The 16,682-nt window shown below is 34.8% G+C and overlaps 1 protein-coding gene across 1 annotated transcript in view; it reads right to left on the reverse strand.

Moving 5' to 3' along the window:
* Positions 1-2,127: 2,127 nt before the first annotated feature.
* LOC149422954 (putative cytochrome P450 304a1) overlaps positions 2,128-16,682 on the reverse strand; it is a 32,500-nt gene continuing 17,945 nt past the window's right edge. The window contains exons 2-9 of the mRNA XM_089633031.1: positions 14,169-14,414; positions 12,384-12,547; positions 7,138-7,410; positions 5,683-5,818; positions 4,496-4,676; positions 4,199-4,316; positions 3,570-3,714; positions 2,128-2,988 (exon numbers count right to left, since the gene is read on the reverse strand). Coding sequence (XP_089489157.1) covers positions 2,819-2,988; positions 3,570-3,714; positions 4,199-4,316; positions 4,496-4,676; positions 5,683-5,818; positions 7,138-7,410; positions 12,384-12,547; positions 14,169-14,414 — 1,433 coding nt within the window. The 3' untranslated portion in view covers positions 2,128-2,818. The remainder of the gene's footprint in view (positions 2,989-3,569; positions 3,715-4,198; positions 4,317-4,495; positions 4,677-5,682; positions 5,819-7,137; positions 7,411-12,383; positions 12,548-14,168; positions 14,415-16,682) is intronic.

Consider the following 16,682-nt stretch of genomic DNA (forward strand, 5'->3'; position numbering starts at 1 on the left):
TGGTCTTGAAGAGGTAACACCAGAAGGTTTGGAGCAGAAGACTTGGCGAGGTGAGGCAGATGTTGGGCAGGAGTCACTTGTAGATAATAAAACGCTTGGTTTCGGTGGTAAAGATGAACTAATTTTATTTTAATTATGTGGCTGCTTATATTCAATAAGCATGACTCGCACCCGACATTGGGCTTTGAGTCCAAAAGGTAAAAATATGCCCCGGCAAAATGTTGCATATTCATTTTGCCGGCAGCATGGTCGAAGGTAGTCGCTTGAATTCGCGAGTTAGAAAAGATTTTGAAGGCTTACATGAATAACAATTACATAGTTTAGATGCATAGTTGTTATAAGAATGTGTATCTTGACAACTAGATTTTTTGTTTGTCAAGATACGATAAAAAATAAGAAATGTTTGTAAATAAATGTGTAAAAATGATCTTAAAGCGATCAAATTTGTAAAACATCGTTAAGTTAGTATTTTTCCCAGGTCCCCGTAACATAGCGCTCAGAAAAAGATAAGATTCACTATGCTACGAGGTTCCTGGATTTTTGTACACGCAAAAAAGGTAAAAAATATTGTTCAAAAAATGGTTATACATATATGTGAAAAACAGCTTTTTTAGTATCTCCTCAGCGGTAATACATAGCAAATAGTGTTTATTTAACTACCGCCGAGAAGATGTACAAATAAAATACAGACATTTGCAACATTTAAAAATTGATTTTTCCTAGTAAATTTTACATAGAAAAAATGGAACATCGATCCGCTCGGCAATGGTAGACGCGCGATGCGGTATCAATGCCGTTCGGGGTCAAAGTTTTCAGGCCGCCTGGGCCGAAAATTGGAACAAAATGACCAGTGGCGGGGAGTGGTGATTTTGCCAGTGGCGTGGGGTAGGCACATTTTATAAATGTAAAACAGATTTTATGAAATTAAATAATGTGGTCAACTACGTCCGTTACACTTTTTATGCTCAGTGCTCGCCTCGGCCTGTCGATTTCGTCGTTATCCGTTAAGTTGTTGGTGATGATATGCCCTAAATATTTCGTTGTTTCTACTATTATGAGAAATTCTCCATTAAAAAATGCTGGGGAATATTTTTTGGTCCTTCTCTGTATTTGACGACCAGCAGTGCTGTTTTTTTCGCGTTATATAACATGTTTGTTTCGAGTGAAGAGAATTCAAGAGAATTCAAGAGAATTCTTAGTCCCCTTATTGACGGTGCCATCAGCACCATATCGTCTGCGTAGCTCACGTTGTTGATGCATTGTCCTCCAATATGGCAGCCTACCCCAGCGTTATTTAACCTGTGAGTTAATTCATCCATATTTACGTTGAACAGTACTGGGGACAAACAACCTCCTTGTCTGACCCCACTCTTTAAGAAAAAGGATTCTGAGAAACCATCTTTCCATTTAACGAGGTTTTCTTGTTGACGGTGCCATGTGTCGAGAATTCGTACTACTTTCCATGGTAGGCCTCTTTCTTTTAGTTTGGTCCATAATAATGGATGGTAGACTCTGTCGAAGGCCTTACTAAGGTCCAGAAAGCATGCGTAAGTTGTTATTTTTCTCTTCCTGTAGTATTCCAGCGTCCGTTTTAAGCAGAATATGGCTGAGTCTGTGGAGCATTCTGTTTTGAAACCCATCTGATTGTCTTTCGTTTTCAATTGGGGTCCGACTTGATCTAAGAGAACTCGTTCAAATATTCTGGCGGTGGCGATGGATATCGGTCTGTAATTTTCCTGTAAAGTTATGTCTGTCAGTTTAGATTTTACTATCGGTATTATGATTGTCTTTGTCATGTCTTTGGGTAGATAACCACTCTTTATGATATCGTCTCATTGTATCATTAATCAGTACAGCATTATGAATGTCATTACATTTATTGCAAGCATCGTTTCGCAATTTTTAACTATCCCATAACAACGCCATCTATTGGCTCTGTCAGAATTAAGATGCGATACGTCTGCATGTTTGAACCACTGTAGATACTAGTAGGTAGGTGCCGTGTAGAATGAGAGAGTCGGGAATAGGATTAAATATGTTCAGTTGTGATTTTCAATGTATTTTTTAATTTTATTTAACATAATACAACAAGAAAAAAGAAAACAAATTATAATATATTGTCTATACTCATAATTCATAAATTAAAGGATTGAATTACTACATTCTAAACATGCAATTTATTTATGATGTTACTTTGATTTATATTTAATTCTATCAACCAGTGTATTAATCCTTTTAATAATATAAGCGTTTTCAATTAATTTTATGTTTGTAAAACCCCAAGTGGTTCGCTACATTTGGTGACTTAGCAGGGGTGCCTAGTTTCTTGGAGTGTGGTTTATTCGGGTCTTGACGGCGAATGCATCTATCCACCAACTGCGTGGCAGGCTGGATCGGGAGAGACTGGGTGTGGGAGACCTTTTGACCTCTCCAACAGGACTCTCTCGGAACATCGCCTTGCACCGCAGTGGGAGGGGTGGATTCATACGTCCGTCACTCCTAGACACACTGACCCTCAGATTCCTACCACCCCTACCACTACCTTTATCCTTCCCAGAACTTCCTAAAAAGACGCTCCACAAAGCATCCCCAAAGATGAAATATTATTTTCTTCAGGGCCTTCTGCGTGGAGCTAATGTAAAACCGTTATTATGTTAAAAATTCTAAATGGCGGTGATTGTTGATCAATTGTAACAGAGATTGAAACATCCCAATCTTAATACGAGTAGTAAAAACTAACGAAGATTTCTTCAATATTCATTATCATATACATAATATTCTATTTCGGTTGGTAAAAATGTACAACATTTGCTGGTCCTCAATCTCTCGGGAAGAACTTGACTTGGAAATTCTCCGGCATTGTGATCAGTCCCGGCTTCAGTTTGGGAACAGAGTCGTACATTTTAAATGTAAAATTCTGCAACAGTCCAGCGGCCATCAAGAACATTGTCTGCCGAGCAAAAGTCTCCCCAGCGCACAATCTCTTACCTAAACAGAAATAATACATTCATTGAAACAAAGGATTCATTCATGATGCTGGTTCTTCGGAGCACCTTCCATTGAAATTCCGGTAGAACAAGAACGGTATTCCCATCTGATATTTATGCTACAAAGACTGCAACCTGTTTGGATTAAGATTTCCTAATCGGATTGTTTCTTCACAGAGTCAAGATTTTTTCCCTGTGTTATAGGCTTCCAGAAGTTCCGAAGAGAGAGAGGTCGAACTCAACTGTGGGGGAGGGGGGATTATTGCTAAATAATAAAATTGCGAATGGATGACAAGTGATAATAACAACACTTTCCCAGCAATCAAAAAGGTTAAGCAATATCTGCATTTGTGACCAAGTGAGGTGAAGAAATGATTGTTGCAAATTATGTAATGCGCTAGCCCAAAGTGTATGGAACCACTTAGCTATTGCACACGTTGGCCGCCAACATTGGCCGGGCAACCCGATTATTGTCGGTTTTCGTGTACACATCAAAGAATATTGATGTCAACGTTGGCCAAATGCATTAGGCTGACGTGTTCTAGAGACATTTAAGTATTTTAGACAAAAAATTATATTTACCAGCTCCAAAAGGTAAAGATACATCTTTCTTCAGGTCCAGCTTCCCGTAGTAATCTAAAAACCTTTCAGGTCTGAAGTTTTCTGGGTCTCCCCAAATCTCTCGGTCCATGTGATAATCCATTAAATTCACTGACACCATGGTCTCCTGAAAAATAGTTGTGTAAAACTGAAACGATTTTTATATCGAATTCAGCCCTTCACTACCCCAACCGCTCAAGCAAATTGATAATCCATATATCTGTATTTAATTAATATCCTTTCTTATGCCCAAAGCAATGATGATCATGTGGAATCCACCAGTTGCATTTTGCGAGGTTGAGAAGTGTGGAGGCATAAAATTTTGTTTAAACTTAGAAAAAAGCAACCTACATCAAACTCTAACAATAATAATAATGTACAATCATGATCAAGTTAATAATTACTAGACACACACACAAGATAGACCGTCAACTGCACTAGACCAGTACTGCCGCATACTATCACAAATAATCACAAAACAAAATAAACTCGGTCACTAGAGTGCTAGAACTAATTGTAAACGATCGGTTCTACTTCAGAAGTGTTTGTATTTTGTCGCTTTCCCCTTTCTTTTATTCTCTTCTCTCATTCCTAAAATATAATAACGTTACCTTGGGTATGAGGTATCCTTCAAACATTGTATCAACTTGAGCTCTGTGAGGAAGTCCCAACGGAACAAGTGTTATGTATCTCATGATCTCCCTAAGAGTTGCCTCTAAGTATGGTAGCCTGTAAATAAAATATTTAAATGTTTTTAATCAATAGTTTAACTTCTCAAGTGCCAAAAGTACCCACAATTTGTATCCGATGAGAGTTGACGTACCTGTGTAGTAATAGTAAATAATCATAAGTTTTCAACTTCAATACATTAGGTACTTTTACTATAGAAACAAAAATTTAAAAAAAACCTTTCTCGATCGTTGAGAGTTGGTAATCTCCCCCTTCCGACCACCGTATCTATTTCTTCTTGAATGCTCTCCTGAACCTCCGGTCTCTGCATCAGCTCTCGAATGAGCAGGGAAATAGTAACGCTGTTGGCTGAAGCAGACGGGAATAGGAAGTCCACACCCACTAGTGTCAACTGGTCATCTGCTTGTAAAGTAAGAATATGCTTATAGATAATTATAAACAAATTCTCTGAAAGCTAAGACAAGATCAAAACATTATAAGATAAAGAATGTACGTGATTTAGCTTTTGATTTTTTCTTTATTTAATACAAATTTAAATTAAATTAATTTATATATTTTCAAATACTGTACGATGCATAATACTATAATGATCTGGTCAACAAGTATGTGGGTGCTATTGATTTTTTTTATTGAATCCATTTATAAAATTAAGCATAATCTATACCAACACTTTGTCGAATCCTACAAATTAGAGTAGAGTTGGTAAATTAGTTTTAATGATTTGTCTTATATGTAGTGTTGTTGTAATTTCTTTTTCACTTTATGTTACTCTTACGTTTTACTAATATTGCTTCATATTTAGTTTTTTTTTCTTTATTTAGTTTTTCTTTTAATTATTTCTCAATATTTTGTCATTATACTTGTAATCACAATTTTACAATTGTATATTTTGTACCTTCTTTACAATGGATTACATCTATTTACTGTCAGTATCTCCTGTATAATACAGATATTCTCCTGTGTACACTGCATCATGTTTCACTTCTATGTAAAAGCCTTTTTAGGCGTATACATAAATAAATAAATAAAATTTAAAAAAGCTTTTTTTTCAGAGTACCATAAATTAAAATTAGAACTTCCTCTCATTCCTTTCCTTAACCAAGACCCTCCACCCAGCATCCCAAAAGATTACATGGGCCCTGGAGTAAATTATTTTCTTCATGGCTTCCTGTGTGGGACTATTATAAGAAAAAAAATATATGAGAGACTTTGTGTTGTTGCGGCAACAGTTGCGTTGCAGCAGTAGTAGGCGTAAAAAATAATTACAGTACATGGAGGTGTGCACACGAGTTATGCGACAATAGAGAGGCTCATATGAATTTTGGAAGAGTTTCCAACTGTCACCGTAACTAAAGTCTCTCATTTGCATGCAGCCAGAATAGAATATGTTTTGAAATAAACTTGCCTGAAAACGTCGAAGTTGTTTCATTTTCCAATTGGGGTTCTGATGTCGATTCTTCCTTTAGTCTCCTTATGTATTTATCAAAGAAGTTTTGATCATATTCCTCCGCAAAGTTTTCCCTGCAATCTTTTACGAGATCCTGAAACGACAGTTAATTAAAAATTGTTCATCAAAACCAATTTCCTGTAATTTACGTCTGCCATCAATATTCTTTTATTATTATCAGTTATGCTGCCGAGTTAGATACAATGTTCAATTTAAATATTAATACCAATTAACAATTTTAGTGATACGGCAAAAAACATCAGTTACTTAATTTTTTTTCTTTACAGATAGAAAAAAGTTTTCCAAGAATCCGAATAAAAGCGAGAAACCTTTTATGTGAAATGAATTGGGCCATTTTTCAAATTCACTCTTCAAGGGACTGAAGAAACCATAGTTCATAATGTCTATGGAAGAAACCAAACTTCAAGCATGCTGTATTATAGTATGCATTGTTAGCAATGGTTATGATGAAATATAATATTGCCTTCACGGTCTATGACAGTAATAACATCCTAAATTTAAGTAAAGTTTTATCGCGCATTGCGGAGTTCAAAATCCCAGCCGTTGGGAAAAGGCCGCCTCTACCTAAGTCCTAGGTGTACAGCAGCTCCAGAGCGCACCTCTGGCGGCATAAGCGCGAACCTAACGCCTGTAGCGCCAATAGTTAAATTTGCAGCTAACAGTATACATGTTACCGGAAATGTATAATATCTAGGAATTGTATACAACTCCTAGGAAATGTATTCAATTCTGAAGCTTTTTAGGAAATGTATAAAATATTGTTTTAAAAATTATTTAATACACACGTATCCTGGGAAATTGTTAATAAATTATTCCTATGAATTGTATATAATTCCAATATCACATATAGTATTAGAAAATGTATTTAAAATAATGCTTTCTGTAATAAAACACGTCGCCTGATCGATCAGACGATTCAATACCCTCCCCGCCCCGCTATCCCCGCGTACGCATTGATATCTTAAATGTTTTACATTTCCGATTGCTATTTAGGAAATGTATAGATTTCCTAGGAAATGTCTGTAATATAATTTATTTCACACATTTCCAGGCGATTTTAGGAACTACATACATTTCCTATGAATTGAATACAATGACGGATTACATACATTTCCGTTAACATTAGATACCATTAAAAAGAGAACAAACACTAAAGTAACTTAGTATTTTGTTAACTTTCATATTTTAAATACATATTTTTGATGCATAATAGATTATACAGACAGATTATAATATGTGTCTCAATGGTATAACCAATGTGTTTTCCGCACATTTCGCTTGGAGATCAGCACTTTGGATTCATACAAGAGTTAACATTTTAATACCTGTAAGCACTCATAGCAAATTTATGAGATACATTTATGTAAATAATTAAACTTTAATGTACTTTACTCTGATAAATTTCAGCAGGACTCCATTACTTTCACATAGCGGTGCGTATCCACTTGTTTCGGGGAAAATGTGGCGTATCCATGGAGTCATGCATAGCATCCCTCCGAGGTCATCGGCGTTACTCTGGAACATGAGGGTGGCGCGACCCACCTCCCGTAGCCTCTCGTCCCACTGTCTGCCCAGAGCACGACCAAGCACCACTCCCAGATAGGCGTTGATCATAGGGATAAACAGAGCATCTGGTAATGACATGAGGTTGCCCGCGATTACATTCTGCAAATAGGTGATGATTGATTTTTAGGGTAATTCTCCCTTGCCGGTGCTGTCAACTGATTTGACATGTCTATAATTAGTAAATACACCAAATAAGAAATTCATATTTTAGGTATTCAACAAGTCAGCACAATTCAACTCAGCAATACTGTACAATGTATTGGATAAAATATGCAAGTATTAACAAATGTTTTGTCGAAAATTCCTTATAATATACATATGTGTGCGTTGATAACTTAGAGTAAATCGTATTGTTACTCTCAGGTTGATAACTTGCCGAGTGGTGCGATAATAAGCGAGAGCGTTACGGGGTTTCTGTAGGGTATTGAGCGAGGTGGCCGAGGGTGTTGCACAGGACCGGTGGAGTGCCGGATGTAACGGAAGTATCATGCGTTTTATGCATGGCCAATGTTTTTTCCTCATTTTTAGCACTAAGAGGAAGCTACAAGCCAAAAATGTGTATATTCTTGGTATACCTTATATTGTAGGTAATAGGCATTAAAATCGCTTGACAAACGGATTCTACAAACGTTCGATTTCAATCACAAAACTGATTTTTATTTATTTTGTAAATAATTTTATAGGAAAGCAAAAAAGTTAATCAAGTGAAACTGTCGCAGATAATCTATATATAATAGTGAATTTTTTTAAGTTGTTTCCTTTACGCGTTTACACATTTCTATTGAAAAAAAAAATATTTTTTATTGAGTAATTTATTTTTTATTTGTATTCTACTCAAGCGAAACGATAGGAAAACCTTAAACTTATCTATATTAAAAGCATATTTTTTGGTATTCATAATGTACACCAATTCGTTATAAAGATTAATCAAAATAGTGATTTAGCATTAAGCTTCGCCCTAACACAAAATATTTTAATTGTGTCCATTTATCCATATGTACCAACTATTAATATAACTATTTACATATTGTGTAATAAATGTAAACTATTATTTTTATACAACTTCAAAATGACAAAATTCTAATTGTTTACGCTGTGTACTGAACATAGCACCATAGGGACAAGGAATTTTAAAACACCATTTAAGGGTTAAACAATGTATAGTTTAAACAGCCTTGTCGTTCGACCTTGAGATTCTTAAACTATATCAAAGGTTCTACCTAACTAACTAGGGGCCCCCACAATGCTTCGCTACTGCCAATGTCTTTCTCGGGCGCCTCCGACTTTCACTACACCATTCACTACTGTATACCACAATGGATAACAAATTATTATAAGCAAAAATTACTCGCCAGAAATATCAATTCAAATTGAAAATATCTCCCGGTCAGGTGCTCTGAACCACTAAGTTACGTCGGCTTATTCCCGACCCGCCAAATAATTCAATATATACTAGTATTTCAATCAACAATTATTGCTTATTATATTTTTTTCACTTGTAAAAAAAACAAATTTATTTTTATGGAAAAGGCCTTGTTAGTGCTGAATTTCCCACTAGATGGCGTCAAGACGTATTATATCTACATATGTTGGCGAAATATTTTGATTTGACAAATATACCACAATGTTATTGTTACAAAAACTACTTCACATCGACTTCAAGTACTACTCGCGCGTCCCCGTTTACATACGCTGGCTGAATTTTTGTATATTAAGAGTAGAAACCAGTTAGAATTTGACTCAGCTATTTGGAATATAAGACATGTTCCTGCCACAGACCGTTTTTTATGTATGTAGGGAAGTTAAAATTTGTGGTTGTATGTATATTTGAATGAAAAATTGGAAAAAAATATTTTTTTTTTTTTAGATCGCCACCTATCGGGTCCAAAACTATCGTATATTTCAAGTTAGAACGAACCATACACATTCTCAAAATATCATTGAAATCGGTTGGGCGGTTTCGGAGATTATCGTGTACGAATACAGTGACTGTATTTTTATATATTAAAAAAATATTATTTCCGTTTATTTATTTGCTGGATTGGATTGTGCAGTAGTGCCATTTAAAGATTGTAATTTTGTAGATAATATTTTTAGGATACTACTTTTAATGAATAATAAAAAAAACCGTTTTTAATTTAAATTTTTTTATATAGTTACTTTTTTAAATAATTAGATACATTTTTGTATGGCACATGAAAAAAAATATATAATGCATTGCAGACTTTGTCTTAGCACACAGTTGATAGATTTTTCAAACAAAACTGGGTCCCAGGAGTGAGCGTTTTTGAATTACACAAATAAATAAAATATTAAATGAAAAAAATAATCAAAAAATATTATTATTTATTCAATCATAATAATGAAGAATGTTATAGTAAGGCCATACTCCTTGGGGAGCAGAGATGTGCTTTATTTCAAATAAATCAATTTCAAATGGAAATGCAAAATGGGTATTTTCCATTTTTCATTTTAAATGCTTTTCTAAAAACCATTTTGCATTTTAAATGCTTTTCTCAATGCATTTTCCATTTTAAATGCTTTTTGCAACATTCTTCCTACTTTCTCCACTCATATTTTTTTCATAAGCGCCAAATATCAGTCGGTCCTCAACCTCGCTATGAGAGATAATTTACATTTGTCAAGTTGCTCCCTGGTAGGAGCCCTGGTAATTGAGTGATACCATTACAAAAAATACTGATTCAAATACTGAACATGGGACCATGACGCTGTAATATTAAATGTTAGATAGCAGTTTCTATGTTTTTACGTTGGCAACATTAGTTACGCGCAAATTTTTTGTGGTTTCATAATCTGTAGTCGTGGTGTTTTTGGATTTACCATCATGTGATATGTTCTACATCGATGTCCATTGTTAAATGACAAAATTGTTTAAAATTTCTATAATTATTTTAATTGTTTGACCTGAGAAACCATTTCGCATTTTCAATGCATTTTGAAAATAGGTATTTTGCATTTTGCATTTTCAAATGGAAAAGTTTTGACCCATTTCCATTTTACATTTCAAATGGTTTTGGGTACCCATTTTGCACATCTCTGTTGGGGAGTATATTATTCTGGCCGTAATAGTATGGCCATACTCGCCGAGAGGTTAATATTAGTAATAGTCAATTTCCTGTAGGAGAGAGCATCAGAAGAAGAACTATGCATACATAGTAATTATATAAATACAGGATTTTCCATTAAGAGGTGTTGTTTTGAATAGCCCGCTATTCCGGTAGATGTTACTTTTGAAGCTGTCATTTTTTGACATTTGACAAGTAGAAACTACGTTATTGATAAAAATGTAACGATACATGCTTCAACAACGCATTGAAATTATTAAAATTCACTTGAGTGAATCAAATGCAAATCATCTTGAGTGAAGAGGCCCATTTACACATCGGTGGCTTCGTCAACTAGCAAAATTGTCGCATCTGGGGCTCGAAAAACCCAAGATTTACTGTTGAAAAGCCTCTCTATCGTCAACATGTGACTGTTTGGTGCGGTTTATGGTCCGGCGGAGTCATTGGACCTTACTTTTTTGAAAATGAGACTGGAGCAACAGTTACGGTGAATGGATTGCGCTATCGAGAGATGATCAATATTTTTTTATGGCTGGAATTGGATTGTATTGATCTGGACAACGTTTACTTTCAACAAGACGGCGCTACGTGCCACACAAGCAACGAAACCATTGATCTTTTACGATTGAATATCAAAATAACACCTCTTATTGGAAAACCCTGTATATAATATTATTTGTACAACACAGTTTAGATTTGAAACAAAGGTCTAAAATATTCATCCCACAACTTGATATTCACTGCGTATTTTCATTTAAGTGTTTTATTTTCAGGTTGCCGTCTGTTGAAAGAAATAATAATTATCCAGGGCAATGGGCCAAAAGGCGCTGGCGCGAGTAAATTTTTTTTACCATACCAGTAAACCTAGGCAGGTGATCACTGTAATCAATCATATTCGGATGATTTGTATTTTTAAAATGAATATTATAAAATAATCTCAACGGCGACGTGTTGGATCAATTAGGTTTACGGTATTATCATAGCTTTGGCAATTAGGCTCCGGGGCGGACTAACGTCCAATTACGCCTGCATGGGGCCGGCTTTGTAATTATCTAGATGCAGTTGTATGCAAAATTATATTTACATTTCAATTTACATATGAAAACTGTATTTGCACGCTGTTATGAATAGACCGATGTTGTCTTAAAAAGGTTTATGTAAAAATTATTTTTAAAAGATTAGAATTTTCGACAGCTTACTAAGATTTCAGCACGCTTAAAACATAATTTCAAATTACAAAACACCTTTAAGGCGAAATGTAGTAATGCAAAATCACGTGTTTTTGGTTTGAAAATTTGGTCGCATAGAAATGTTTCAGATGCTTTAATTAAAACTGCGAGTAGAATACATCCTGGCCTTTGAAATAAACAAGTATTTTTTAGATAAGTCTTTTTATAAGCCCATAAAAAAATAATGTATAAGGCCTATGAAAACTGTTTTAAAGTTCCAAATCTCCTACTTACGAACCCATTTTCGGTTATGGTTTTATTGTTTAACGTGGCAAATTAATTTATTTATAAAATGATCGAAAAACATTTAAATATTTGTGCCTGAACATCCACAAAATAAAATAAAAGGCACTTTTTGGCCATGTTATTTTCTTGCATAAATCAAAAAAGGTGGGTAGTGTGAAACGGGAATTTAAGCCTTATCGCCATCTGCGTAAGGTGTGTTATTGATAGCGGCTCGATTAAAAATATTACACGATGTAGTGCATCGCTCTGATATTTGTGCAGTTGTTATTTAACCTAAACCTTATCTGTATCCACCTTTTAAAGACACTCAATAACTTCGTACAGAAGCAAATGAGAAACTCTCAGCTACCAAATAATTGATTAAGCAATTAAAAGGACAAAATCAAGAGTATGAAATCAATTGTGATTATAATAGTGTATTTGGGTAGATATTTTGTATTAGAGGCCACAAATGGCACATGTACATAATAAACCCGTGTTATTTATTTAAAGATTAATATTTGCATTATACCTGATCCTTTGTGGGATTCCTCATGAGGTTTATAAGCTGTCCAATTTCATCAGATGTGATTCCTTCCAGTCGAGTGCTTCGACAACCGAAACCCCAGTCTCTCATGTATCGTAATGTAAACCTACGTTGTTCGTGCCAGTAGGCCCCATCAGTAAAGAAGATCCCTGTAAAATAGATTCGTTTTACAATTTAATTGATATCTCATTTCTCTAATCATTCAGAATATGTAAAAAAAAAACTTTTTTAGAGTAAAAAATTTCTAACCGTGTTTTATCATTAAATTTAAACCTTTATCAAAAACAACCGCTTACAAAAAGTAATTTATAAAGTTATGACTTTTTAATAATAAATAAATGATAATATTCTAAATAGGCGCCGCCGTTGAGTTTAAATACATAGTATCTTCGTAATGTTATCAAAATGTCATATGCAGAGCACTTGTTTTCATATTTTTCGTTATTCTACCGATTTCTATCGGTAACTTTGACTTATTTTGGTATTAATTTATTGAATATCAACGGTAAAAATATATTATACATCATAATTTATGTCACAGAATAACAATTAACTGTGGCATTTGATCAGAAAATGTCGACAAAAAGTATAAAATTAATACTAGAATGAGATACAAGTACCTACATGCAAAATATTATCAACAATGAGTAGACTTACATTGATTAGTAATGATTTAGAAGATATGATAGTAAAGCCTTTTTGTACCTAGCTTCTGTGCAGTTAAACAGATCCGCTAGATCTGCGTATCTATTACTAACTTCATGTAATCTAGGTACAAGCGAGTGTTTGAAATGCTCAGTCTTGGAATTGTTACAATTAAACAGGGTTTTAGAACGAGTAGCTCTTATGGGTACATGAAATTCAATGAGGTTAATTAAATCAAGGCTGTCTACACTATACTATTTACAATTTTAAACATAAATATTAATTCGGATATATTTCTTCGATCTAAGAGTTTTAATAAATTTAATTTTTTCATTAAAAATTATAGTTCATACTTTCAATGGGAATACCGAGTTTGAAATTAATGTGTCTTATTTTGTGTTGAATTTTTTCTATTGAATCTGAATGTATTTTATGATGGGGGGACCAGATCGAGGAGTTATATTCGACTTGACTTCGAACTAATGATTATACAAAATTCTCAAGGTTGAAGTTATGGATATTATGGGGTTGTTTACTTGTAAAACATAAATGTTTCGCATATGAAATTAACGGGGGGTTCCTCTATTGGAATTTCCTTGTTTCACAATACTTTCTATGACACAATGCTTAGTTTATCTTTTAATGCTTTAAATTAAGCTTTTAGCATTTTATTTTAGAAAGATGAAATAATGTATCCAATTTACAGAACATTAACATTATTTAATGCCATTCAACAAGGTTATTTACAGAACTCTATTATTGACGGAAAGATAGGGACCGAAACTAAGAAGGTCTCACTTCAGCATCCCACTAATATGACCAAATATCCCTAACACATGTGAAGAAGAAGACAACCAGAAAGATGGGCCATGAAGCATTATTCTTATGATACCGCTCGCACAAAAGTGCATAACATTCATTGACTCTGCCGATAGTTTTTGCAGTTTGGTCATAGCTAAGTGACAGTCTGCATGCTTCCATGCCATATCTCCCTTTTGTTTAAATTATCTATTATTTAACCAAATTTTAAACGAAGTTGGTTCGGATTACATTGAATATAACATTCAGACAGTTTGAAGCCCAATATATTATTCGAACTAAAAAGAATTGATTTCATTGTGTTACCTAGTTTCTTCCCTTCTCCCCTAAGAGTTCCCAGTATCACGGGCATCCTGCCGTCAAACTCGAGCTTATTGAGCACCACCTTGACCAACCGGCCGTGCGCTACCACGGTGGGGAAGTGTCCGAGGTAGAGTCCCACGAGGGGGCTGTTGTAGGTTTTCGAGAGCCAGGTGAGAGCTCTCGCGGGGAACTTGTAGTCTAGAGCCAGCAGGATCCAATAGCTGCCCCATATTGGAAGTCTGGGTGGGCCTGAGAATTTAGAAGGATTGAAATAATAAAAATATTAATTGTTTTCATGAAATATGAAGCTGATAAATATGGCAGCAAGTAAATTTATATATATTTATATACTACGATTTATTTTCTTAATAACTGCGCTATACAAAAATATTGTTGATTACAGATTTCACCCACTGCCCACTGCCCACTGCCCAATGCCTACTGGTTTTTACAAGGGGGGCAAATTTTACTCGCGCCAGGCGCTGTTTGGATCAGGGCCGGCCCTGGTTTTATGGTCTATACCAGGGCTTCCCTAACTGTGAGTCGCGACGCCCCGGGGCGCCGCGGGATCATCCCAGGGGCGTCGTAAGGCAATCTTTATAGCGAGAATATCGTTCCATCAGCACTGCAGCGTTAAGGGTTTTATTACCGTTTGCGACATCATACTTGTGTGAGACAGGTTTCTCTGCAGTTGCAGCAATTAAGAATAAGTACAGATCAAAAATAAATTTAGAGGCAGAGACGAGAGTGGCAATTTCGAAACTTCACCCTCGTTTTGAAAAACTATGCTCAGAAAAGCAAGCACATCCTTCTCATTAATACCAAAGAAAAAATGTTTTTTTATGTTTTTTGTTTTTATGTTGTGTTCTTTATTTTCTAATAAAAAATTAGATACTATTTGGGGTTTTTCTGACAAATTTTTATTAGGTAACGTACCCATACTACGTGACCCGTTCAGGGGGGAGCTTCAAAATACTACGCTTGGTACAAATGAGCGGCGGGGGGGCTTAGATTTTTTAGTCACCGGGGGGGGGGGGGGGGGGCGTCGCAAAAATATGGCAACTTCCCAAGGGCGTCACAGTTGAAAAAAGTTTGGGAAGCCCTGGTATATACAATGATTTTACAGTGAAGATTATAAATTTAGAACACAGAAAGGTACGGTAAAGGAGAAACGGTAAAAAACGAAAATATATAAATAAAAAGAAGCATTTCGTAGCAATAATGAATAGTAGAGGTAAGTAAATAAGATTTCTATATTGAATATTTTAAAAATACTAAATACAACAATATCAAAAATACTAAAAATAAAACAATATCAAAAATACTAAATACAACAATATCAAAAATACTAAATACAACAATATCAAAAATACTGAATACAACAATATCAAAAATAATAAATACAACAATATCAAAAATATAAATACAACAATATCAAAAATACTAAATACAACAATATTAAAAATACTAAATACCTACAACAATATCAAAAGAACATGCATGATGACATTATTGTATTATGTTACGTTGGAACAACTAGAAAAGATTGATTGGAAATTAAGATCAAAGTAGAAGTATAAAAAGGTCATGGGGCAGTTTTACTATTTCGTAATATGCGTCAAAAGATAGTTGCTAAACTGTCTGTAAGTGATGTGAAACAATGTCAATGGTCATATTATTGCTATTTCGCAAACGGTTTCATAACAAAACAGAACACATAAGAGAAAGCTACAAGCCAAAAATGTCTATATTCTTGGTATGCCTTATATTGTAGGTAATAGGCATTACAATCGCTTGACAAACTGAGTCTAGAAACGTTCGATATCAAGCACAAAACTTGTTTGTATTTATTTTGTAAGTTATTAAGAAAGCAAAAATTAATCAAGTGAAATTGTCACAGATAATCTTAGCTACAATACAGTATTTTTTAAAGTTGTTTCCTTTATGCGTTCATACATTTCTATATTCATTTTTTGGTATTCATAATGTATACCAATTTGTTATAAAGATTAATCAAAATAGTTATTTGGCATTAAGCTTCGCCTTAAGATAAATGAAATGTGTCAAAAAAACCTAACCTAACCTATTATAATTTCATGATTCGTTCCGTTACCAGGGCCGAACTTATGTGGGCGCAATTGGAGCAGTCTGCTCCGAGCGCCGTATTTCCAAGGAGCTGATAATGCCTAACACCCAGAGGCGGATTAACTGTTGAGAGCGCCCTAGGCAAGCACCTCATCGGCGCCCCTCTAGCGACCACATATTATAAATTTTAACAAGTACCTAAAGTAGCCGAATTTGTAGTTAGGTGGGTTTTACGTGAAAATAAAAATTTCGTGGGAGGGGGGGGGGGGGTGGCTAGAGAATTTCAAGAAAATAAAATTTGTCCCGAAAAAAAATTCATGGGGGGGGGGGTGTGGCTAGAGAATTGTTTAAAATTGATGTTTTTACGTGAAAATTATGTTTTTAACTTGACTCCCAGTCGCCTTTTAGATTTTTTCAGCGCCGATTCTCGTT

This window comes from Hesperophylax consimilis, chromosome 6 (genome assembly GCF_061612785.1).
Source record: "Hesperophylax consimilis isolate HC1 chromosome 6, BYU_Hcon_1.0, whole genome shotgun sequence".
Classification (NCBI taxonomy): Eukaryota; Metazoa; Arthropoda; class Insecta; order Trichoptera; family Limnephilidae; genus Hesperophylax; species Hesperophylax consimilis.